The sequence below is a fragment of the Manis javanica genome, chromosome 7 (assembly GCF_040802235.1).
Source record: "Manis javanica isolate MJ-LG chromosome 7, MJ_LKY, whole genome shotgun sequence".
Taxonomy (NCBI): Eukaryota; Metazoa; Chordata; class Mammalia; order Pholidota; family Manidae; genus Manis; species Manis javanica.
Window position 1 is genome coordinate 31,030,816 of NC_133162.1, and position 25,209 is coordinate 31,056,024.

The 25,209-nt window shown below is 34.3% G+C and overlaps 1 protein-coding gene across 1 annotated transcript in view; it reads left to right on the plus strand.

The window, feature by feature from the left end:
- Positions 1-25,209, plus strand: part of TM9SF3 (transmembrane 9 superfamily member 3) — a 68,165-nt gene that overhangs the window by 37,894 nt on the left and 5,062 nt on the right. Inside the window, exons 8-14 of the mRNA XM_037015774.2 lie at positions 2,161-2,255; positions 5,154-5,284; positions 12,746-12,885; positions 15,496-15,564; positions 19,864-20,010; positions 20,510-20,593; positions 20,721-20,797. Of these exons, the coding sequence (XP_036871669.1) occupies positions 2,161-2,255; positions 5,154-5,284; positions 12,746-12,885; positions 15,496-15,564; positions 19,864-20,010; positions 20,510-20,593; positions 20,721-20,797 (743 nt within the window). The remainder of the gene's footprint in view (positions 1-2,160; positions 2,256-5,153; positions 5,285-12,745; positions 12,886-15,495; positions 15,565-19,863; positions 20,011-20,509; positions 20,594-20,720; positions 20,798-25,209) is intronic.

Consider the following 25,209-nt stretch of genomic DNA (forward strand, 5'->3'; position numbering starts at 1 on the left):
ATACTGTATCATTATGATATAAAAATGACTGTGTTAGGTGCTTTATGCACATTAGTTCCTTTAATCCAAATATAAACCTTGTGAAAGGACTGTTCTACAGATGAGAGAGGTAAAGCTCAGAGAGGTATTAGTAAGGGTATTAGTGAGCTGTGATTTGAACCTAGGCACTCTTTCTCCGGAGCTTGTCTCTTAATTTTTCTTTGCTGTGGAAATAAAAATAGAGATAACAAAAATACAAAGTGGTGAGAAAATTTAAAAATTGCACATCTAATTTGTAGCAGTCATTCCAGAGTAGGAATGTTTCTAAAGGATAAAAAGCAGATAATGTAACATGTGAAAATTACTTTGCCACAGTAATGTCCATAGCAATCAGAGAAGAAAAAAAATAGGTAGGTAGAGGATCTGCATCAGTGTGGATGACTATTAGTGTGATATTAGCTCTTGAGAAGGCATAGTGCTTGAGAAGAATGAGTGAGTCTAGTAAAACACTGGTGGTCTGAAACTTACAGTGGTGAGTGGTGAGCTGGCAAGGTAAGTAAAGCAGCTCCTCTAGTCTTGGAGAGGTTCACAAAGAGGACAGTCCCAATGAAAATGGTCCAATTTAGGTGAAAAATTCCCATGGAATTTTATGAACAAATAGGTGAAGAGTATATCTGATTTTTGAAACTCTGACTGATACTTAAACTTCCATTTAGTGGAAATGTGTCTGGGGACTGCAGGCTTAAATCCCTTGTAGTCACTTTGGGTCCAGTCACATGAGCAGCCTTTTTGAACCCTCTCTGCTAATGCTAAAAACTTCTGACTGGTATTAGACTGGTCTTGGACTGAAGCAGCCTTTCAGTTTTCAGCATTGTTAGGCCTATGTCAGGCTTCACAGACCCAGGTACAAAAAAAAGAATGAGTCAAATTTGATAATGATAATCTGGAAGAAATATGTTAGTAACTTGAAGTGTTTAGTTGGGTTCTTGAAAAAACAATTTTGATTTTTAAAATTGATTAACTTCGAGACCCATAGTCTTTTAAACATGGGAATGACATTCTTATACTATATTTGCATTTAGCTAAATAACTGATAGAAATAAAATATTGCATGTTTTAACTATTATGCATCCACTTTAAGAAATTGAGCATACATATCTGGGAAGAAAAATGCTACATATTTCAAGACTATATGATACCTTTGTATTTCACATAGGTGGACAGTGGAATGTAGTAACAACTATTTCCCAGAAGGTGGTTAAATTATGAAAATTCTGTATCCTCTCAGTGCACATATTAGTGTGATGTGCTTATAAATTCTCTTTAAAAGCATATTCTTTAGCTCAAACTATATATAACAAGGTTATATCTTCTATCTACGGACTTTATTTTACCTTCCTAGTTATAGTGTATTTCAGAAATGGTCCTTTTATTAGTGGATTAAGTACATTTCTATATCATGGCAAAATGATACTGTCATTTATCATTTTACTATTTCTCTCTTCAACTAGGCATTTCAAATACATTGTCCAGTTTTGTTCAACAGGAGACTTGATCTTAATTCCCTAGATATTATTGGAAGAGAAGGTTAGAAGTTGTTGATCCAGGTTTATGTTGATTTGTGAACCTATGGATTTTTAAAAAATCATTTTTAGCAGTGTAAGGGAAACTAAATAGGAAAAGTCTCATTTGTTATACCATTTGAATGAATAGCTAATATAGATTATACTATTTCTATTTTATTTCTGTCAGCAGGCAAGAATCTTAGTCAATTAAATTATAAAGAGGAATATTCTATTTTTCTTAACAGATGAATATCTCTTTCCATATGATGTGATTGGTTCACAGGGTAGAAAAACAATTTTAGTGCCAGCTTCTAATATTTTTGCCAACAAAATGTGAAATATTTGTTTAGAATATATTATGAAGTTCAACTGCAGATTAAAAAAAATAGTATCAGCATGGTATCATTTTTTTATTAAGGTATTGATTCAGCCTGGTATCATTTAAGTGCAGTTTTTACTAGTCATTCACTGTGCAACCTTCTGAGGTTCTTTGCAGTTCACAGTGATATTTTCATGTCTGTTAAATTTATCTTTGAAATTAAATTAATGTTAGTGTGATACACTCTGATATTTTCTTTGTTTTTAATTTAGCATATATGTTGTTTTGCCTTTTTAGAAGGGGATCGATGCTCAGTACAGCCATCTTTGTCTATGCTGCTACATCTCCAGTGAATGGTTATTTTGGAGGAAGTCTGTATGCTAGACAAGGAGGTAAGTTAAGAGTCATCACTTTGTATTTTTACTATTGATATTAATATTTTACTATGAGATATTTGAAATTTTAAATGGGAAATGCAGCCATTGTAAAATTCTTGGTTATTCCATTTCATGTAATTATCTCCATTGTCCACTCTCAAGTTTAGCTTTGAGGAACAAGTGGGAGAGAGTATACTTAAGTTATTAATACTCTTTTGCTTTGAGATACCTAGCTCCTAGATGTGCTCCATGGGAGGCCTCCACACAGAGTAACTAGCATTATTGCTGAATATAAAGGCATGTTTCCTGGCTTATAGATAACGAATCTGGACAGGAAAAGAATAGGAAGGAGAGTTGTTTATTTCTGTTGACTCAAATATTTATCAGAGGACCCTTTCATTTCTGTTACTGTGTGTCATAGTCTTTTGTTAAGAGCTCTTCATCTTAAATACCCCCTCACTTCTTTACTGTTGTGACCTGGAAATGGTGGGAGATACATGGATGATACAAGAATATTATCCCTTGGTATTTCTTCCTGTTGATGGCATTCAAGGGTCTCTAAGTTAATTTTTTCCCTGTATTTGTCTGGGGTCAGAAAAATGCTGACAGTAGTAGATTGGCATATTTCACTATATGAGTGAAGGGTTGTTTAAAGACCTTAAAAATAAATTCTGAAGGAAGATTTGCTGATGTGATTTTCCCAGCCCACCCTAGGCAATGTGAACCTTAGGAGATCCTGCCCCTTTTAATAGATTAGATTAATAGGTTATAGAAGCTGAGAGTTTAGGATCATTTAAAATTCCCCTAGGATATTTTGGTTTACCATTGCTTTTTTTATTGGTCTTATTACACTTAATGTGGTCTGTACTTTCAGTATAGATAATTCTTGGATTGCCTGTGGGATTATCATTATGGATGCCTGACTATTTTAGTTGGCTGTTTAGTCTCCACATTCCACCTCCAGATACAAGAAAGAAGTCTTACAATAAAGGACCACCATCCTAAGGAAATAAGGGTGACTAAGGCAATTTCTATTTTGAGTTTTACCTGGAAACTAGTTAGGCAAAGAATTTTACAGTTTCTGATCTCCAGAAAGTCTCCACAGCAGAAGCAGATTATTTAAAACAGGAAATTTATTCGTATGTGGACATTAATTTGCTTTTAGTCTGATCACAACTTAAGTACACCCAGCCAAATTTTACTACACTTACTCTTGAACACTGACAGAGTTCAGACTCAAGCCCAGGAGTATCAAATCTTATCAAGTATGATTGAAAGGTTATTTTTTAATTGGCAGTGCCCTCAAGAGGTCTGATTATATCCTGATCATTTGTCTGAACAATCCCTAAAAACTAGGTTAATGTCGAGGTCAAACCAGAGAATCAAGAATTTTTCAGCTATCTCAGGATCTGAACTACAGTGAAGTTCTAGGTCTTCAGTGCACTGGATGATGCTCTAGACCCTGTTTGAAGCCAGGGTAGCCTGGAATTTGACCAGAGTGTCCGAGGGTGTTGGAAGCAGCAGGAAGTACAATGCAGATGCCTGGGCTACAGCTTATACCCAGTGGAGTATGTGTGGGGTTCTTTTCTGTTGGAGGGAAAGGGAGATATAGAGAGTTGAATATGGAATTTATTAATACATGTCTGAATCTGAGAAGGTAATGGCAAGCATGGGAAAAGAGAATGTTAAGAAAGAGTTGGAATTAAATAGGAGAAATAATACTTAAGGTCAGTTGGATGCCACCCTTTCTGTGTTGTTCAAATGCTGAGTATTGGTTTGGAAAGGAGAGGTTCTTAAAACTTACTTGAGAAATAAATTAAAAAGGTGAAAGTTCAGAATCAAGGAGTTTTTCTGGAGGAATGTTAAGGTTTAGAGTAGTAATTCTGTGAGAGAGATGTTTAAAAAGAGCTTCATGTAGACGAAAACAAAGGTTAGGAGTATATTGCTTGTTTTTTCCTGTAGCACTTTTTGTTTGGCTCCCTGTTGCTTATGGTCATGTGGTTGAATTGTTATGTTCTGCTCCTAAGCAGCATCAAGATGCCTCCCTGGTAGTGCACTCGCTTGTGCACTCTGATGGCTTGGAAAGATAGTTCCTGTTGCTCTCCTGGTCAATATGAGCATGATTTAAAATTTTTGATTACATAGTAAAACAGTCCTTCATTTGATTATTTAAGTAATAGATGCTCAAGGTGTAGAATTTTGGCAAAACAAAAAGGTACAAAGCAATAGTAAAAACTTACAAGTCTGTAGTTATAATTGCTGAGAAAGAGCTTGTGAAACATTCTGTTGTTTTTTTCTTTCAAAATGTAGAAATAAATTTAAAGATATGTTTATAATCCTAATTATGGAGCTGAGAGTAAATTTAAGAATCATTTAACCAAGGTTTTAAAACGTTTTTTTTTTTTAAGCAGTGGAATGTCCTTTTCAAACTAAAGGTTACATAAAACTCTCATGTCTAAAACTGTTGAAAATAGACTTGTGGTTGAAGCATACCTGGGGAACCTGAGCTCTTCCTTTACTAGTGATTTCATGGCACTTCCAGGAAGCTCCAGGACTCCAAGTAATAGTTTGAAAGCCCCTGTTTAGGCCAACTTGTAGTCTAGAAAGATAGAGTGGCTTACCAAAGTTCACAGCACTTCAGTGGCAGCATCAGGACAAATATCAGAATATTTTACTACATTTCATTGCTCTTTCCCAGTTACCTTGCTTCAAAAGCTGTGTTTCAATTAGACATACTTGAATAGCTGGACTGGTCTTTATTGTCTGCTGTTTTCAAACAATTACTAGGATGTCAAATTTCACAATCTTCACATTAAACATTTAAAGAGATAATTTGGTGCTAAATAATGACGTAAATAAATGCCTGTCTGTCTATCTGTCTTTCTGATTTTCATGACTTCCCTTCTCTTTCAGGAAGGAGATGGATAAAGCAGATGTTTATTGGGGCATTCCTTATCCCGGCTATGGTGTGTGGCACTGCCTTCTTCATCAATTTTATAGCCATTTATTATCATGCTTCAAGAGCCATTCCTTTTGGAACAATGGTAAGTTACTTGAATTTTATTTTAAACTGAAACAAAACAGTATAATCATTCTAAGACGAGTCCTGCTACCTCTCTAAAGTACCTCTAATAAGGCAGTCCTGGAAAGTTAGGCAAAGAAAATTTTTTCTTGTCTGTGAGCCAGTGAAGTGAAAGACCAACTTTTAAGTATGACAAAAGAGAATATTGTCCCTTTTTTTTATCGGAGCTGGGAGAAACTGGTGAAAATGTTTTAGAGGAAGAATAATGATAAATGAAGAAACATGGATGTTTTAAGATAATAGATGAATGCAGTTGTAGAAGTAAAGCTTCTCTTTGACACATTTTTTTTCAGTAACAGCATACTATTTTTAGGTCCTCATTAAGTATTTATATTAATATCAGTACTATGCATTGCTATAGATATTATCTCATCTTACCCATAATCACAGACTTGAAATATTCTGGATTATTTAATATATTAAAACTAAAACACAGATATGCTGGTCCTTTACCAGAGTTCACCCAGTCTCTAGATTCTTCCTGTTGTTACCTTTTTACTAGAAACCAAATTTTAGGCCTGCAGTAGACTTTAGTCTTAGTGTACACTTGTGCAGATGTGTACACACATGTTCACACATATGCAAGTTGCAAGGTGGTTACTGTTTTTTAGAGAGGCTAAACAACTTGGTCAAGGCCAAGCAGATAGTTAATGGTAGAGCTGCATGTGGAACCTGATCCTCTTTCTGAATTTTAATCATGATTTGGCTTTCTTTCTATTACTTGGGAGTTGTTGAATAGCTCCACAGAAATTCTAGATGGTTTTGATTGTTTTCCAGTCTAGGTTTTTCAAAGACACATTGTATATACATTTTTACTAAGTTTTTTAATACTTTCTAGTTAGGAGTATTTTTGAAAATTGCTTCAAAATTGAATTTTTTTTTGCAAGCCAAAATAAAATAGTTACAAAAGGGTAATTAATTGCATTCAGAACTAGAAAAGAATTTACTTCATAGCAGAGGAGTATAGATAAGCACTAAATCATGTTGAATAAGACTGAGAAATGTGTTATAGTATAGTTAGGTAGATGATGTGTTAACTAACTATAGAACTAAAGAATTGGAATTATAGTACCCCTATGTCACATATTATCTTTAAGTAGAATGTGGATGATATTCTTGACTTTGACTTATGCAAATGATTGTTAATGACTTACGAAAAGGCATAGTGACTGATGATTAAATTGAAAAAGGACATGAGACCAGGGAGGAGACTAGTAATATGGAACAATGATGATAGCAATTCAACAATCTCTAAAACATCTAAAACAGAAATGAGGTACCAAGTCTAACAAGATGAATTATAGTCAGGGCAGATATATTTGCATAGCATTTTGTAGTTTACAAAGCACTTTAACATTCCTTATCTCTTCTGGTTTCTAGAAGAACCCAAGATAGTCAGGGATATTGATGTGTGTTATTCCTGTTTTACATAACAAAAAATCAGAGGAGTCCTACTTCATAGTTGACTCAAAATCATGTTTTGTTTGTTGTCATGGTGCTGGTGGTGGTAATGATTTATTTTTGTTTTTTGTCTTTTTTTCTTTCCTTCCTTTCTGCCAAAAGTAGTTCTAGCTTTATTCTGAGAGTGGCAAATGGAGAATGTTTTATGCCCTTTTTTGTCTGTATGTGTTTACAGCTGTACTGAAGTATAATTAACATATGATAAATTGTATATATTAAGAGTATACAATTTTATGAATTTTGATATACTTAGATATTTGGGAAACAATCACCACAATCAAAAAAAGAAGGTATTTGTCTAGTTTTGGAAGCTTTCTCATCTACCTTTGTAATTCTTCTGGCTTCCTCCTTTTCCCTTCATCCTTGTGCAGGTAACCACCCATCTGCATTACTTAGAATTTCATATGAATAGTAACACACAGTATGTTCTTTTTTTTTTCACTCAAACTTATTTTAAGATTTATTGGTGGTGGTGCATGTATTAATAGTTTGTTCCTTTGTGTTGCTCAGTAGTATTCCATTGCACGGATATACCACAGTTTACCCATTTACTCAGTCATGCACATTGGGTTGTTGGCAGTTTGGGGCTATTACAAACCAAACTGCTATAACTATTCATACACAAATTTTTATGTGGATGTCAGTTTTTGATTTTTTTGGATAAATGATTACAGTAGAACAATTGAGTCAAATGGTAGTTTAACTTTCCAAGAAACTGCTGAACTTTTCCAAAGTCATTTTGCCATTTTACATTCCCACTAGCATTGTATAAGAGTTCCAATTGCTCTACTTTGTCTCTAGCACTTAATATGGTCAGTCTTTTTCATTTTAGTTGTTCCAGTGGATGTGTAGTGGTGTCTTTTTGTGGTTTTAATTTACATTTCCCTAGTGATGAATCATGTTGAAGATATCTGTGTGTGCTGATTTGCCATCCATATATGTTCTTAAATGAATGTTCAGACCTATTTTTTATACGTGGTTTGTTTTTCTGAGTGGTCGAAGTTTCCTCATATTGTAGATTCTAGTCCTTTATCTTACATGTATTTTAGAATTATATTCTCCCATTTTGTGGCTTGTCTTGTCAATGTCTTAAGAGTATCATTTAAAGAACAAAAATTACTGATTTTACAAGTCCAATCTATTGATTTTTCTTTCATAGTTTGTGCTTTTCTGACCTGTTTAAGAAATCTTTTGCCAAATCAAAGATAAATAAGCTTTCCTTGTATGTTTTCTTCTAGATATTTTATAGTTTTAGCTCTTAAATATAGGCATATGATCGATTTTTGGTTAATTTGTATATTGTATGAGACAAGGATCAGGGGGTTTGTTTTATTTATTTTGCTCTGGCTACTCAATTGTTCTAGCATCATTTGTTGAAAAGATTACTTTTTCCACAGAATTGCCTTTGTACTTTTGTTGATAATCAATTGACCATATATATGTGAATTTATTTCTGGACTTTCTGTTCTGTTCCCTTGATTAATTGGTCTTGTTTTTATGTCAGTATCACATTGTTTTGATTAGCTTTACAGTAAGTCTTGAAATCAAGACTTGGAAGTCATTTTCTTTTTCAAAGTTGTTTTGGCTTTTTTTTGCTTCTTTGCATGTCCATATAAAGTTTAGAATCAGCTTGTCAGTTTTTACAAAAAACCTGATCAGATTTTGATTGGAATTGCATTGAATCTATAAATCTGGGAAGAATTGACAACAATATTGAGTCTTAGGTTCATGAACAAAGCTCTCAACTTATTTAGGTATCTTTAATTTTTCTCTGCAGTGTTTTATAGATCAAATGTTTAGGCTTTGTACATGTTTTGTTGAGTCAAGTGTTTCATATTTTTTATGCTACTTGTAAATGGTATTCTTAAAATTTTAAATTCTGATTGTTTGTTTCCAGTATACAGAAGAATAATTGAGTTTTGTATATTGGCCTTACATCCTGCAACTTTGTGAAACTCATTTTTATTTCCAGTTTCTTTTTTGTAAATTATCCTAAAGACTTTTTTTTACATAGGTTATCATGTTATCTGCAACTTTGACTTCTACTTTTCTAATCTGTATGCCTTTTATTTTCATTTTTGCCTTACTGTACTGGCTAGAACCTCTACTACAGTGTGAAATAGAAGCAGTAAGAGCCGACTTCTAGTCTTATTACCAAGCTTAGGGGGAAAGCATTCAGTCTCATGCATCAAGTGGAATGTTGCCTATAGAAAAACTATACATTTTCAGGATGATGAAGTTCCCTTCTGTTCCTAGTTTGCTGAGAGTTTTTTTTACTGTGAATGGAGGAGGTTGGATCTTACAGAGGCTTTTCTACATCTTTTGAGATGATCTATGATTTTTCTTTTTTCAGTCTCATAATATGATGAATTGCATTGACTGATTTTTTAATCTTAAGCCAACCTTGCATTTCTTCAATAAACCTTAGTTTGTTATGTATTACCCATTTTATATATTACTAGATTCCATTTGCTATAATTTGTTGTTTTCGCTTCCATATTTATGGGAAATCTATAGTTTTCTTACAGTCTTTTTTTTTCTGGTTTTGGTATCGGTATAATTCGCTTCATACAATAAGTTTTTAACTTCACATTCAGTATTTCTTTTATTATAATAGTGAAGCAGCCCAAGAAACAGAATAGGGAATTATTTACTAGCATGTTGAAAATCTGGTAAAAAATAGATTTTCTATTTTCTATGGGCTTCTTAAAAGCATTTATGTTAGAGTTGGTGATGCCCTGATTATTAGGTCCTGTTGTTGAGATGCTTAAACTTAAGTAAATAATTTTTACATAGACATAAAGGCATAAAATGTTTGAGGTAGAAAAAGAGTGATAAAAATTCTCTACTCTGAGCAGATGTCAAATTATTGCATAAACATAATGGCTGACAAGGTGATATATTTCCTCAGAATCACCTTACCTAAAAGCAGTTACTATCTGTCACCCTAAATAAAATTTATATCCGTTAGCTTTCCAGACTAGCCTATCTTAGGCTGTATTTTCCCTTTCCATTTCTTTCATACCGTATTTCCTAAAAGGCCAGTCTGGAAGCAAAGGTAGACTAAGTAATAGCCACATTCTTAGTTTGCAACTAAAATTGAGAAGAGTTGACCAGTTGGTACACGTTTGGGGTGTTAAGTTCTGATAGGTAGCACTTGTTTCTGACTTGTTGTAGATAGGGGATGCCATCAAACTGGAGTAAGTCTTTCCCTCTACCTACTGCCTGTTTTCACTCTCTGTTGGTCCCTGAATAGTGGCTAGACAGTTAGGGGATGGCCCTATATTGGTTTGAGTTCCAGCGTTTTTGCCATTACATTAAACTAATGGTTCTTCAACTCATAGCTGCTAAATTTCATCTTGAAATGAAACCTTAATGTGGAAGCCCGATATATGAAACAGATATAAGCATGAATCTATTAGTATAAATAAATTTTGCAAATTTAGTACTTTAACATTCTAAATTTAATGAGAGCAGTAAAGCTGTGATGAATGCACATCTAATATAAAGGAGTCTGAATAACAGTTCAGTTATATCTTTTCAATAACCAGTTTATTTGCAGTATTGAGAAAAATCCTAACTTCATGGATGATTTAGTTCCATGTGACTTCTTTTTTAATGGTTTACCTTGTAGTCTCAGCCAGTTCTCTAAGTAAACTCATCCAGAACTTGAACATAAAGGAATAGGAAATTGGTTTCACACTCCAGTCACTAAATTTCTAACAAACTGCTTACATTTTTTATCATGTATGAAAAAGTCAGATAAGAAAAGGGGCAAAAATTAAACAAATGCTGAACAGTTGATAATATCTTGAAGAAACTGTTTATAGGGTCCTTTTGACTATTGTTATGTTTTGAATGAGCACACAAGGCAAGATGTGCCCTCACTGTACCTGACATTTAATTTCCTATTACACACATGTACTATAGTGCATTTGCTTGTGCAGTTTTTAGTGATCGAATATGTGCAGCCCTGAATTCAGAGAAGAGGGGAGGGAGAATGAAAACCAGTGTAGCATTATAAATGTTCTTCATCAGTGACACATGACACATCTCTAAAAAGTCCAAATACATACACAAAGAAAGCAGGAAAAACTTTATTCTGAGGTTTGCATGAAAATAAGTTAACCTGGCTCTAATATCTACAGTGTATTAATATTTGGTATAGAACTCATTGAATCTGTATATTTTTTTATTACACTTAAAAATGTTTTTAAAAACCTATCGGAGTATCTCTCTACTTGCTAGATGGGATGTTGCTTGATTTTGAATAGCTTAATAAAGCCAATTAGATCTTCAAAAAAAAAAAAAAAACTGTTTCAAAAGGACATTTAAATCCAATGCTTGTGGAATTCCTGAGGCTCTTTAGTAGGACCTGGAGATTCTATGGAATAGTTCAAAAACCACTCTGCTAGACCATGTCATTCCACACAGGAATGTTTTCTTCAACTTCTTTTCAATTGTTATTTGACATTAGAGTTCTGGTAAATTAAAGGGAAAATACGTAGGTTTCTATTACATAAATCTCTTATCATTTGTTAGTTTTATATACTTAATGATAACAAAACAATAATTAAAAAAGCAATCAATAGCAAAAATTGAGACACAACTCACCCCCCAAATATTGTGAGACATATGTATAACTCACAGTCTATTCTAATATTTAAAATATCTTAAAACACCTGTTTATTTTTCATGTTTTATGTATTCTTGTTACATTATATAGTCATAACTTCATATTATTTATAGGTCTAAGCTGAGACAGCAGTAATTTGAATTCCTAAGTGTAATCTTTAATATGGAAGTCCAGAACTCTAACTCTCATAACTTTATACATATTTGATCTGAAAGGGTGATGGTGATACCATTTGACTTGTTTAGAAAACACACAGACACACACACACACACACACACACACCCCACCCCCCGCCGCAGCCACCGCCACCACCACCACCACCACCACCACCACCCCCCCCATATAAGGAATACACAGATTTTTTACTAATGTTGCTCCAAAATAGATTATTTCCTTCTCATGTAATCACTGTAGATTTTCTACCCCACACCTCTTCATTTCTCCCAATCAGTGTCTTCACAGTTTTCATTCAACCTTTCTCTCACTTTTACTTTCTATTTATTAGAACCCAAAAATATGAACTGAAAGAGATCTTAGAGGTAATCCAGTCCTACTCCATTTTACAGAAGTTCAGAGTGAAGTGATCTTGCTGACTGTAAAAAAGCTTGCATGTGTAGGTCCTTGAGTACCCAGGTTTATGTAAAGAAAAATCACAAAAATAAATATTTTCCTAACTGACCACTTTGGCTCTAGAATATCTGTGTTATCTTCCCTATAACTTTAGACTTTGAACTACTAACTGGCAGAAAAATATTCATATTATTTTAGTAATAACATATATATATATATAACTTAAGATATGCTTCTATTGTTAAGATAATAAGACAGGGTAGACTAGAAATGAACATGGTCTTGGAGACAGGCAGATCTGAAATGAAATTTTAGTCTGGCCATCTGCTAGTTGTGTGGTCATGGAAAGTGACATAGCTTATCTCCTTCATCTTAAAGTAGGGAAATAATGGGTAAGGCTCCTTGTGCATATTAGAAGCTCAGTAAAGTGCAGTCAATTAAGTTGGTTATAATGACAAAAGATAAAGGATATGTTGAAAGAATGACAATTCAAAGTGAGAGAAAAAAGGGCCATAGCAGAGTCAGTACGAAAGAATAGGAGAAAGGGAGAACCTATGGTAAATGGGAACAGTTCAGCTTGTATTTAGCTCATTCTTTTCCTGTTTTCATTAATGTATCTCCTACATAATTTTAACCTGTATTGAACTTAAACATTTTCTTTTGTAATCAAATCATGTTTAAAATTTTAAGGTTCCCCTTTGTTTTATTAATGTTACTGTTCTCTGAGTAATCACATACATTTTAATTTATTTACAGGTGGCTGTGTGTTGCATCTGTTTTTTTGTTATTCTTCCTCTAAATCTTGTTGGTACAATACTTGGCCGAAATCTGTCAGGTCAGCCCAACTTTCCTTGTCGTGTCAATGCTGTGCCTCGTCCCATACCGGAGAAAAAATGGTAAAGAGATTGCTAAGTCTTATGTAACTGTTTCTCACAATATATAAGTTCTTGAGGCTATTATGTATCTATAACTTTTAAAATTAGCATGTATTATAAAAATGACTATCTTAAGTTTCAATTTAAGAATTTATCTTTTTACTTTTTCCTTCAACCTATATGATTAGGAGGACTAAATATTATACCCTCATTTCACTTTGTAAATATTGGTTCCATTTACAGATAAATCAGATGCTTCGATGAGTACAGAGGTGCATGGAAACTAAAGCTGCAGCAGTAACAAGCCAAATTTGACCTGTTCCCTTGGAACATAGCCATGCCTTCACATATTGTCTATGATGCTTTTACTTTACAGCATCAGAGTTGAGTATTTATGACAGAAACCACCTGCAAAACCTGAAATTATTTTACTATCTGAACCTTTACAGAAAAAGTTTGCCAGTCCTGGCTGATAATTTCATTTTCCTTTCCAGATATTTTATTATTCTAAGCGATAATTGACACACATTTGTAGCCATATATATAGTAGCCATTGAGAAATGAATTAGGATTGAGGCCAATTATAATTTACTGATTTAGGTTCTTTACCTTCACTTCTGGGCGAGTATAGAATCTCTCAAATACACTGTCACATTTTTCGGCACAACAGGTGTTCTTGAGGATATCTCATTCAAGATGAATACTGACAGAGTGACAGGTATTTCTGTTTAACAGCTGAATAGATTCTTCTTCAATAGTGTAAACTTAGTTTACAGTACAGTTGACCAATCAACTTTGAAGTTATGATTCTTGATGGATTTTTAATTTGAGATGATTTGTATTTTTTCAAATTTTGGACATAAATTGAAATGTCATTAGTATGTTTATATTTCTAATTTTTATAAATCAAATTTGAACAGAATGTGAGCTCGCTGTGCATATATTTGCCTTTTAAAATTAGTAAATTGAATATTTTAATGTCAATTTATGATATCTGCATTATGTTCCTAGCTCTTGTTAGCAGACAAAAACAGAACAATTTTACTGTACATTCATTACATTCCCTATTTCAAAAGCAGAGCTATAGTCTCTGTATTTCATAATAATGGATTTATATTGAAAAGCCTCTGTTCCTAGATACTTTACTACATTATAAATACAACTTATGTTAGGTACTTATACAGTCTTTTGTACACTTGGAGATATGTGTCCATTTATAGAAATGGAGGCTAAATAAAATAGACCCTACAGTTTAAAGGTGAGTCATCTGTTTTAGTCTCAGGGGTTGTCCATGTTCTTTTTTTCTTAGATTGATGCTTATGAGAATTTCTGTAGTCTTTTATAGAACTTTTGTTTTTTAAAGTCAGTTATCTTTTTCAAATCAAGATTAGATTATTAAGGCCTATTGATATCTTAATGTTCATCTATTACTGGGGAGAATAAGGTTAACGGCAGAAACCACAATAGTTCATCTAGGCCACTGGGGCTAGTGAAGAAGAGGAAGGAACAACATGTGATCTTGATAACCATGGGTCACATTTAGGTGTAGGAAGGTTCATGTGTATCTTCAATTTTTTTATTACGTGGGACCCAAAATCTGGATATTAGGTCTGGCTCTCATTGATTATGTAACATTAGGCAGATCATTGGATCTTGGCTTCCTATAAAAGGAGGAAAGAAGACTACATTAAATGATTTTTTTTTCCAGCTCTCTAAGTCTTTGATTTTCTTCTCAGTGTTTCAGTTTGTTCGTTCCAGAGATAATAGTTTAGTATATTTTATGTGCCAGATACTGTGTTGGACACTGGGAATACCTAGATGAATACCTCTGCCTGCCAGGGCTTATAATCTAGTGAAGTATGTTATGTATTTAACAGGACAGTTCAGTAGAGCATAGTAAGTGCTGCCATGGAGTAATATTCAAGTGGCAGTGGAATAATGTGGGAAGGACCCTCCTGTTCCCAGACTTGGGGAAGGGCTTTACCAGAAAAACAGGAGCCAATGTTTGCAGAAGTGTAAGATGAGAGAAGGCATTCCAGGTGGAAGATTACCAATTGCAATTAGTAAGTGTTTGTTGAGTAAATGGATGAGGTTTAAATTTCATTTTTTATTTGTTCTTTGGCTCCATTATAACTCAGAACTCTTAATACTACCTTAATTGTACAATTCATAGAAAAAAGAATTACTGAGCCAAGGGAAGTGTGAGCCAGGAGATGGCAAAGCCACAGTTTGGGAAACATTGTTTCAGACAGTGGGTTTTAAGATTTACTTTCCTTCCCTATGGCTTTTCTACAAGTAAATAGGCCTATCAAGTTTTTAGAAGTTATGGAGAGGTGTAGAACAGGGGCAAACACTTAGATTCTTTCTTGAATTCTGTTAGTGGCAAGAATTTGTGTTCCCTAAATTCTTATCTAGGCCTTTAATGCTAGGAAGAATTTGACTATAACTTATGGCTAATATGAAGTTCCCTTTCTGTATTGTGCATCTTTGAACTTCTGTTTTTCCTTTTAGTGGCTTGTTTCTATCCTTTAGATTATTTTTAAGGGTGAATCATCTGCTTTCTATTACCAGGATATTATATGTAATATGAAAATCATACTAGAAATTTACTGTTAATTTAATATTTTCCAGGTTCATGGAGCCTGCAGTTATTGTTTGCCTGGGAGGAATTTTACCTTTTGGCTCAATCTTTATTGAAATGTAAGTTTTGGCAATGTACTTATGTTTTGAGGGATTTAATTGTAGTAAGAGAATTTAGGGGTCAGGGTGGATAGTCCAGAATCACCAAATGGGAAGGTATCTAACAAAATTAGTCTGTTACTTCCATGGCTTCCTGAAAAGGGTCAACATAGTCTATCTAAAGGCAGTTTTCTGCTCTGTTCTCAAATATTCAGGGAAGTTTATACGTGTTTGTATTGTGTTAAAGACTTCTCTCACGTAACAGATCTTAGAAATCAAAGCATGAATGCTAGACCAGCCTTTGAGCTTATGTGTAATATAAGGAATTACTGGTTTTAGTTGTGTTTTTAAAATATTTCTGAGGATCCAGAACTAGTTAAACTATTATCTAATCTAGATCCTGACATCTTTTTGTGCATAGTCATCCTAGTCCCCTTCCATAGAGGCCTGCAGGAGTGCTGGGGAGTGTATATGTGCTCAGGCGTGGGAGGTATACTACCTTGTGCCGACTTACCATGCTTCATGTCTGCATCCTTAGTCACCACTGCAAAATATAAACCGTTCTTTTCTCTGCCTCTATTCCAATCATCCTTGAGGGGAATACTCTAGAATTTTAGGCAAGACAGTTCTTTGGGACTTTCTCAAGAACTCAGTTTTGTTCCAATGATCCTTGAGGGGAATGCTCTGGAATTTTAGGCAAGATAGTTCTTCGGGACTTTCTCAAGAACTGCAGTCATATACTCTGACTCCTGCCCATGAAATTCATGCCAGTTATTGTGACTACTCAAAATTCCCTCACACATTTCCAGATGCCCACTGCTGATTATCTCCTATATGGTGGATGCCTCCTTAACAAACATAATTGCACCTGGTGGTCAGTTAATTGAGAAAGTTGGCTCATGTAAGGGAATTATAAAAAAAAAATGTGTGTGTGTATATACATATATGTAACATACTATTTTAACTTAAACCAACTAAAGGTACAGCTTTCACTGATTTTTTTTTTTTTTAGTATAGGGCCAAGTTCTTGTCTTGTCTTTGATTGTCTAGTTGATGTTCCCATCATTTTTCCTTTGACATTCATAATCCGTCTTCTGTATTTTCTAGCCTTTTTAAAGTGGAGGAAGAATGTAAAGACCAGTCTAAAGCATTGTAAGTGTAGGATCCTTCTAGATTTGTACATTTGTCCCCCAGTCTTTTGTAGTTGTCTCACCCACACCTAATTTCATGACTTTTTTAGTAACTCAGATTTTTCCAAAGCATTCAATGTAATTTCATAGAAATCACACATTCTTTTTGCTCCATATTTACTGGCTTAATTAAATTGTCTAATTACACTAACAAGAACAACTCAACGTAGATTTATGTCACTGCTAGTGGTCACCTGCCTGCTGTGAGTGCACTGTGGGCATTAGTGCCTCAGAAGGATGGGAGTACATGTCACTCTAGCTCTTGGCTTAATAAAGCCAGGTCTACTTCCAGTCTGATACTGATTTGTGTCCTCACCCCGACTTGACCTCTGACTATTTTTCCTTCCTACTCCTGTCCCCAGTACCTTCTGGATTACATCTCTTCCTGCTTTCTAGGTACTCTGTTCCATTAGCTGATCTTTCTGCTGTATGTTAAATTTCTCTGTTTGACCACTCTCAAAACCATTCTCCTCTTGGTAATCACAGTAATCTTTTTTTTTAATTTTTTAAAATTTTGGTACCATTAATAAAAATCACATGGGCAACATTGTGGTTACCTGATTCCTCCCATTATCAAGTCCCCACCACATACTCCATTATAGTCACTGTCCATCAGTGTAGTAAGATGCTTTAGAGTCACTACTTGTCTTCTCTGTGCTGTACTGCCTTCCCTTTGCCGGTCCCCCTACATTATGTGTACTAATCGTAATGCCCCTTATTCCCCTTATTCCACCCTTCCTTCTTCCCTGGTCCCTTTCCCTCTGGTAACTATTAGTCCATTCCTGGGTTCTGTGAGTCTGCTGCTGTTTTGTTCATTCAGTTTTTGCTTTGTTCTTATGCTCCACATATGAGTGAAATCATTTGGTACTTGTCTTTCTCTGCCTGGCTTATTTCCCTGAGCATAATATCCTCTAGCTCCATCTATGTTGTTGCAAATGGTAGGATTTGTTTTATTCTTATGACTGAATAATATTCCATTGTGTATATCTACCACATCTTCTTTATCCATTCATCTACTGATGGACATTTAGGTTGCTTCCATATCTTGGCTATTATAAATAGTGCTGTGATTAACATAGGGGTCCATATGTCTTTTTGAAACTGGGATCCTACATTCTTAGGGTAAATTCCTAGGAGTGGAATTCCTGGATCAAATGGTACTTCTATTTTGAGTTTTTTGAGGAACTTCCATACTGCTTTCCATAATGTTGAACTAGTTTACATTCCCACCAGCAGTGTAGGAGGAATCCCCTTTCTCTGCATCCTCGCCAGCATTTGTTGTTCCTAGTCTTTTCTACGTTGACCATCCTAACTGGTATGAGGTGATTCCTTATTGTGGTTTTAATTTGCATTTCTCTGATAATTAGCAATATGGACCATCATTTCATGTGCCTGTTGGCCATCTGAATTTCTTCTTTGGAGAAGTGTCTGTTCATATCCTCCACCCATTTTTTAGTAGGGTATTTGCTTTATGGGTGTTGAGGCGTGTGAGTTCTTATATATTTTGGATGTTAACCCCTTGTTGGATATGTCATTTACAAATATATTCTCCCATACTGTAGAATGCCTTTTTGTTCTGCTAGTGATGTCTTTTGCTGTACAGAAGCTTTTTAGCATGATATAGTCCCATTTGTTCATTTTTTATTTTGTTTCCCTTCCCCAAGGAGATGCATTCAGGAAAAAGTTGTTCATGTTTATATTCAAGAGATTTTTGCCTATGTTTTCTTCCAAGAGTTTTATGGTTTCATGCCTTACATTCAGGTCTTTGATCCATTTTGAGTTTACTTTTGTGTATGGGGTTAGACAATAATCCAGTTTCATTCTCTTACATGTAGCTGTCCAGTTTTGCCAACACCAGTTGTTGAAGAGGCTGTCATTTCCCCATTGTATATCCTTGGCTCCTTTATTGTATATTAATTGACCATTTTTGCTTGGGTTTATATCTGGACTCTCTATTCTGTTCCATTGGTCAATGGGTCTGTTCTTGTACCAGTACCAAATTGTCTTGATTACTGTGGCTTTGTAGTAGAGTTTGAAGTCGGGGAGCATAATTCCCCCTCCCACCCCGCTTTATTCTTCCTTCTCAGGATTGCTTTGGCTTTTCGGGGTCTTTTGTGGTTCCATATGAATTTTAGAACTATTTGCTCTAGTTTGTTGAAGAATGCTATTGGTATTTTGATAGGGATTGCATTGAATCTGTAGATTGCTTTAGGCAAGATGGCCATTTTGACAATATTAATTCTTCCTATCCATGAGCACGGGATGTGTTTCCATTTATTGGTATCTTCTTTAATTTCTCTCACGAGTGTCTTGTAGTTTTCAGACTACAGTCATCTTTTTAAGGTCTCAGTCTGATCTTGTCACTTCTTTGCTAAAGACTTCTCATTTTCATTGAAGTAATGTCCAAAGTCTGTAAGGTAGCCAATAAGGACCTTCATAATGTAAGATCTGGCTCTGATTGCTTCTCCCACCTCATCTCTTAGCTTTCACCCTTTCTTTTAAAGTGTTAGCCATACTGAATTACTTTGAGTTGTTCTAAATACACTGAATTCCCTTATTTGTGAGCCTTTGCCTTTGCTGTTCCGATGCCTGGCACATTCTGCTAGCTTCCCCTAATGTCTTATCTGATTCTTCCCACTGACCCTCCCCCATGAAGCCCCACCCAGCCAAGCCACTAAGATGCCCCTTTGGGTTGCATGGTAAACATGTGTCACAATGCATCATGATTGCCCCTTCCCTAGTTTTCCTTACTAAGCAATTTATCTCCCCAGTGGAGACTGTCATCTTCATGGTTGTGTCTCCCTGCTTCTCTGATATATGGTAGGACCTCTGTTAATGTCTGTTGAAAGAATCAGTGATGAAAAAAGGGAACTAACAGAAGAGAATGAGAAAAAGAAAAGAGGCTAAAAGATCCTTTCCTAGTTTAAGATGATTTAGGTAATAGAATTAGAGTAAAGGGTCTTTTTTTAGTGTAAAATCTTAATGCCCTTCTCTTCCTGTCCTATGAAAATAGCATGAAAGTTCTTCAGGATTTCTTTTCCTAACTATTTTTATTTTCCAAATTTTATGTTATATTACTTTTTAAAAGACATGTTTTAATTTAGTAGTGTTTTTTTGTTTTTTGTTTTAGGTATTTCATCTTCACATCTTTCTGGGCATATAAGATCTATTACGTCTATGGCTTCATGATGCTGGTGCTCGTCATCCTGTGCATTGTGACTGTCTGTGTGACAATCGTGTGCACATACTTTCTACTAAATGCAGAGGATTATAGGTGGTAAGTACTTATTTCTGGGAAGAACATTTGGGGACTATAACATTTTAAAATAAAATTTCAGTTGAAATGCTCGAGTTGAATAAGATATCTGTAGAGGAATTTTGCTACTTAAAATAGTATGAGAATGCTTGCTAGTTATAAAAATGATGAAGATTTTAAAGGACAAAATCAATCAAACTTTCTCGTATTAATCAGAGTCACTGTGTAAGACATTTTTATAAAGTTCTTGATGTAGAAAAACTTCATGAAGAACAATTGCTCCATTTTAAAAACAAGTAGTCATGTCTGAGAAAGAGGAAATGGTTTATTTAAGGTCACTGTAATAGGCAATGTGACAAAATCCAATTCTTAAGATCTCTCCTATTGATATATTAAAGTGCCATGTATATACACTTATTTTTAAATGTACAGAATTTTAAAAGTATTTCCCAATAAAATTATTTACTTTAAAATCTTTCAGTGTCATTCATTGAAAAGAATTACCTTTTTTTTTTTCCAGGCAATGGACAAGTTTTCTCTCTGCTGCGTCAACTGCAATCTATGTTTACATGTATTCCTTTTACTACTATTTTTTCAAAACAAAGTAAGTAGAGATGTTTTCTCATTTTGCTTTTAGGAAACTAAATTTGTCATTTAAATACTAGAATTTAAGGCTTTCTATTAAAAATAAAAATGGTTTTACTATATGTAATTTTTTTGTTTTATTTTAGGATGTATGGCTTATTTCAGACATCATTTTACTTTGGCTATATGGCGGTATTTAGCACAGCCTTGGGGATAATGTGTGGTAAGTTCTGAAATTCTTAGAATATTGTAAGTAAATCTGTGAGTGTTTCAGAATAAAAAATACAGTAATTGGAAATTAAGGAAATATGTTATTTGATCAGGAACACCAAAATAAAAGTCTGATTTCAGTCCTTTTGACTATTTCTCAAAATCTAGTTCATCATCTCCTTGACTTCTTTTAAATTTTCTATTCCTACTAATTCTGTCAGTGTTTTCCATACCACAGTCAGTTTCTCATTCATGTTGAACATTGGCATTTTTTAGCTTAGATTCATTGGAAAAAATTATGCTGTTAATAGGTTAAGGTGTTAACTGAATGGTTTCTATTTGGAAGTTTCTAGGACTGTTCATGGAGGTAACAGTATCTAGGAGGCAGCACAGTTTATGGGCTGAGTGTGTATGATGTCCTCAGACTGGGCTTAAGTTCTGACAGTACCACATGGATGTTCTATACCCTGATTCAGATTCCCAAGCTCTCCAAATCTCTGTAAAATGAGGATAATACCACTGTCTCATGGGTCTATCTCTCCATTAAGTGGAAGAGGTAATAGTTTTTACCATATGATAGAGTCCTTAGCATATGTGAAATAGCTAGAAAATAAAACTTTTGGAACCAGAATGATAAATGGAAAGGTCATGTACTGGAGAGCCCAAGAAAACTGAATAAATCTCCCTGCTGCTGCTCACCTCTTTTGTGGCCATGGGAAAGCATTTTGACCTCTCTAGATCTAATTTTCTCATCTGTAAAATGGGTATGTCTTTCAGAGTAGGTATTTGTGATAGTGTCATGTATGTAAAGCACCAAGTGTAATGCAGGTCTGTTGTTAGGTGGTAAGAGATGGCCTGTTATATGAGAGATGTGGTGGGGGTCAGATGAGGGTCAGTCAGTCCTGCATGTGAATCCTAGTGCCCCTACTTAATAGCTATATTACCCTGGCCAAGTTATTTAAACTTTCTTCCTCAACATTCTCATTTGCAAAACAGAAGTAATACCTACCTCATAGGGTTCTGATGAGGATTCAATGATTGAATGATTTGATGGCAGATGCTTAGTGAGAGGTAGCTGCTACTGTTATTGAATTAATGAGGACTACAAGTCCTTGGGCTTCCTTTCTGTAGTTTGTTTGGGTTTCTATACCTTGCTCAGAGCAATTTCGACACTGAGTCCAGGCTGAAGTACCTTAAAGGAAACACATACATGTAAATCCCTTTTTTTCTGCTTTAAGCTTATACTCAGTAAATGGGCTAATTCCCTAGTTACTTCTTAGGAGTGATATAAGTCTTAGGGATTGATTACCGTGGAAACATTTCCATATTGTGTATAATTCAGACCCTTCTTCTTTCTTTGTTATTTGCCATTGACCTTTTTTTTTAGAGTTCCACCTTTAGCTGTAGAGGGTAGGCAACAAAATAAAGAAGATATGATAATCTTGCTAAAAGCTAGGTCCTGGTATGACATCTGTGGACCTCCATGGGGTACCAAGATTGGTGTATTCCTCCATCAAAAGAATCTATTCCACAGATGGGTGGTGGCCAGAGGTGGGGGATATCGGAATGGACAAAATGGGTGAAGGGGTGAAAAGGTACAAAGTTAAAGTTATAATATGAATAAATCCTGGGGATGTAACATACAGCATGGTAGCCAGTTAATAATGCTGTATTGTATATTTGAAAGTTGCTAAAAGGTTAGATCTTAAAAGTTCTCAGCACAAGAAAAAAATTGTTAATTGTGAGGTGATGAGTGTTAATTAAATTTATTGTGGTGATATATATATCACAACATATTCATATATCAAATCATAATATTATACACCTTAAACTAATTCAGTGTTTCAAATCAATTAAGAATAAAGAATCTGCAGTAGACTCAGAGACACTGAGAAGTGATTGGTAGTTACCATGGGAAAGGGGTTGGGGTGAGTGGATGGGATGGGGGAGTGGGGGCAAGAGGCACAAAATCTCAATCATAGTATCAGTTGGTCAAGGGGATGGAAGATACAGCATGGAGAATATGGTCAGTGATTCTGTACCATCTTCCTATGTTGACAGATAAGTAACTGTACTGGTTGGGGTGAGGATTTAATAATGGGTCTAACTGTTGAATCACTGAATTGTACACTTAAAACCAATATAATATTGCATTTCAACTATACTTCAAAAAAGCAATCAAACCTCAAAAAAATCTGTTGTGTTCATATATACCATGTATATAATCGTGTGTGCACACACACAAATGATGTTAACTGTAAGTAGTAAACTAATTCACAAGCTATCGTGGAGGACAGTTCTCTATACTATAGTCACGTTTTATTTATAGCTGCTGTGGTAACCTTTCCCTGTGATAATTAATTAGTTAACTAAGGAAGATGAATAGGAACTGAACATTAAAACTAGATTTGTGTCATGTGGGAATATCCTTACATATCCGTAGGCAATCAGAGGGTTCCTTTAATATTATTGGTCATCCTTCCTTCAGGATATTGTTCCCCAAATTCTATTTAATATGAGATTTTTCTTGATTATCACCATCATTCAGTGAGGTATATAATCATAGGGTTACTATTGCAGGTTAAATTTTTTTCTTGACTCTTTCTATATGTGATTTTAAGAAGACCTAGAGAGGTAATATCCTGACACGAAGAAAATGGAATGAAGTTAGCTGAATTTTTTTAGTGCTTTTCCTGTTGAAATTTCATTTTGCTGCCTGAAAATCTTGGCACATTTATAGTTCCCTGCTGTTCTGGCAGTGTCCCAGCATTTATTCTTTAATGGATTTATATGCCTGTAGTGCTGATCTATTTTAGGGGAAGGGGAAACAGTTCAGACTGGAACTGATTAAAATGTTGTCATACTACAAAAATTATACATACTTACCAGGTTAAGTTACTGAAATGCATTTTTTAGTCTGTAATTGAAAGGAAAATATTTATTGATTTTTTTTTTAATGTAGGAAAAAAACAACTCTGTTAAGGTGGGAAACAGATTGTTAAGAGTCTTTGTATTTTGGGCATAGTATTTTAGTTTTACAGACATTAAGTTTAAAAGTGTTTCTGTGTTATTCCCAAGAAAGACATTTACTTTTTCTGGAGAGTATATTCAGTATCCTCCTTTTATAAAGGCATATTTTTATATACTTTTTCTTGAGGTACTCATGCCTTTTATAAAGGCATATTTTTATATACTTTTTCTTGAGGTACTCATAGGGTTAGGAAAATCATGCTCTAGGTTGATACTGTTTTGCTTTTAAGCATATCTCTGCTCAAAAGGGAACAATGTTTTATAAATCTAGAAAATTGGATTTGGTTATTAGACTAGTGTTACATTGTTAAATTTAGTTATAATTTTATAAATATTTTTCCATTCTAAGAATTCAGGTTTATTTTTCCAAATTTAATTTTTTGTTAGTTTGGTAAGGATTTGTATTATAACTGTTTCAAAATGAATTATCAGTATTTTCAAGGGTAATGTAATTATTTTACATTAAAAATAAATGTATTCACTGCAAAAATATTTGGAAATAGGTTTGCTTTGTTGTTTTGGTGGTTTTTAAAATATTTTTAACATTTAAATATGGAAAATCTGCACATACATACAAAAGAAGGACAGTGAGTCCCCATGTACCTAATATACCTACATCAGTAATTGTCAACTCATGGCCAGTCTTCTCTTACTTATATTCCTACCTTATAAAATATAAATATAAATAAATAAATTTGTATGATAATAAGTAAATCTATATAAATGAAATATATATAACAGTTATATATATATATTACATTATATATAACTATATTACATTTATATATTTCAGTATATACATATATGTAATCCTTAATATGCTCAAATATTCAGTTAGCATTCAGATTTACCCCACCCATCCAAATTTCTCTTTTAATGCAGTTTATTTGCATCAAGATCCAATTAAGGCCCATGCATTGCTTGGTTAAATGTCTCTTAAGGCTCTTTTAATCTACTGATGTTCTCTTTCTTTTCCCTTACTATTTATTTAAGAAACCTGGGTGTTTGCTTTTATTTGTTCCCGTGGAGTTTTCTGTATTCCAGATTTTGCTGATTATATCTCTGAGGTGTCATTTAATGTTTTTCCATGTGCTTCCCCCAATATTTCCTATAAAGTGGTATTTAGATCTATAGGCTTGATCATACTCAGGAATACTTGTCCAAGAATACCTAACCAGGTGGTTTGTAAACTTTGATCAGAAGTGACTTAATATGTGGTTGTCTCTCCTTGTGAATTTAGCAACCGTTGATAATTATTGCCTAGCTCACATAACCCAGTGTTAATAATATTCTAATTCTGTGGTTCCTTTTGTATTTATTAGCTGGGATACTTCTATAAGGAGAAACTTCCTTTCACCCACCTTTTGGTTACCTTTAAGTAAAGTTCCTATTTAG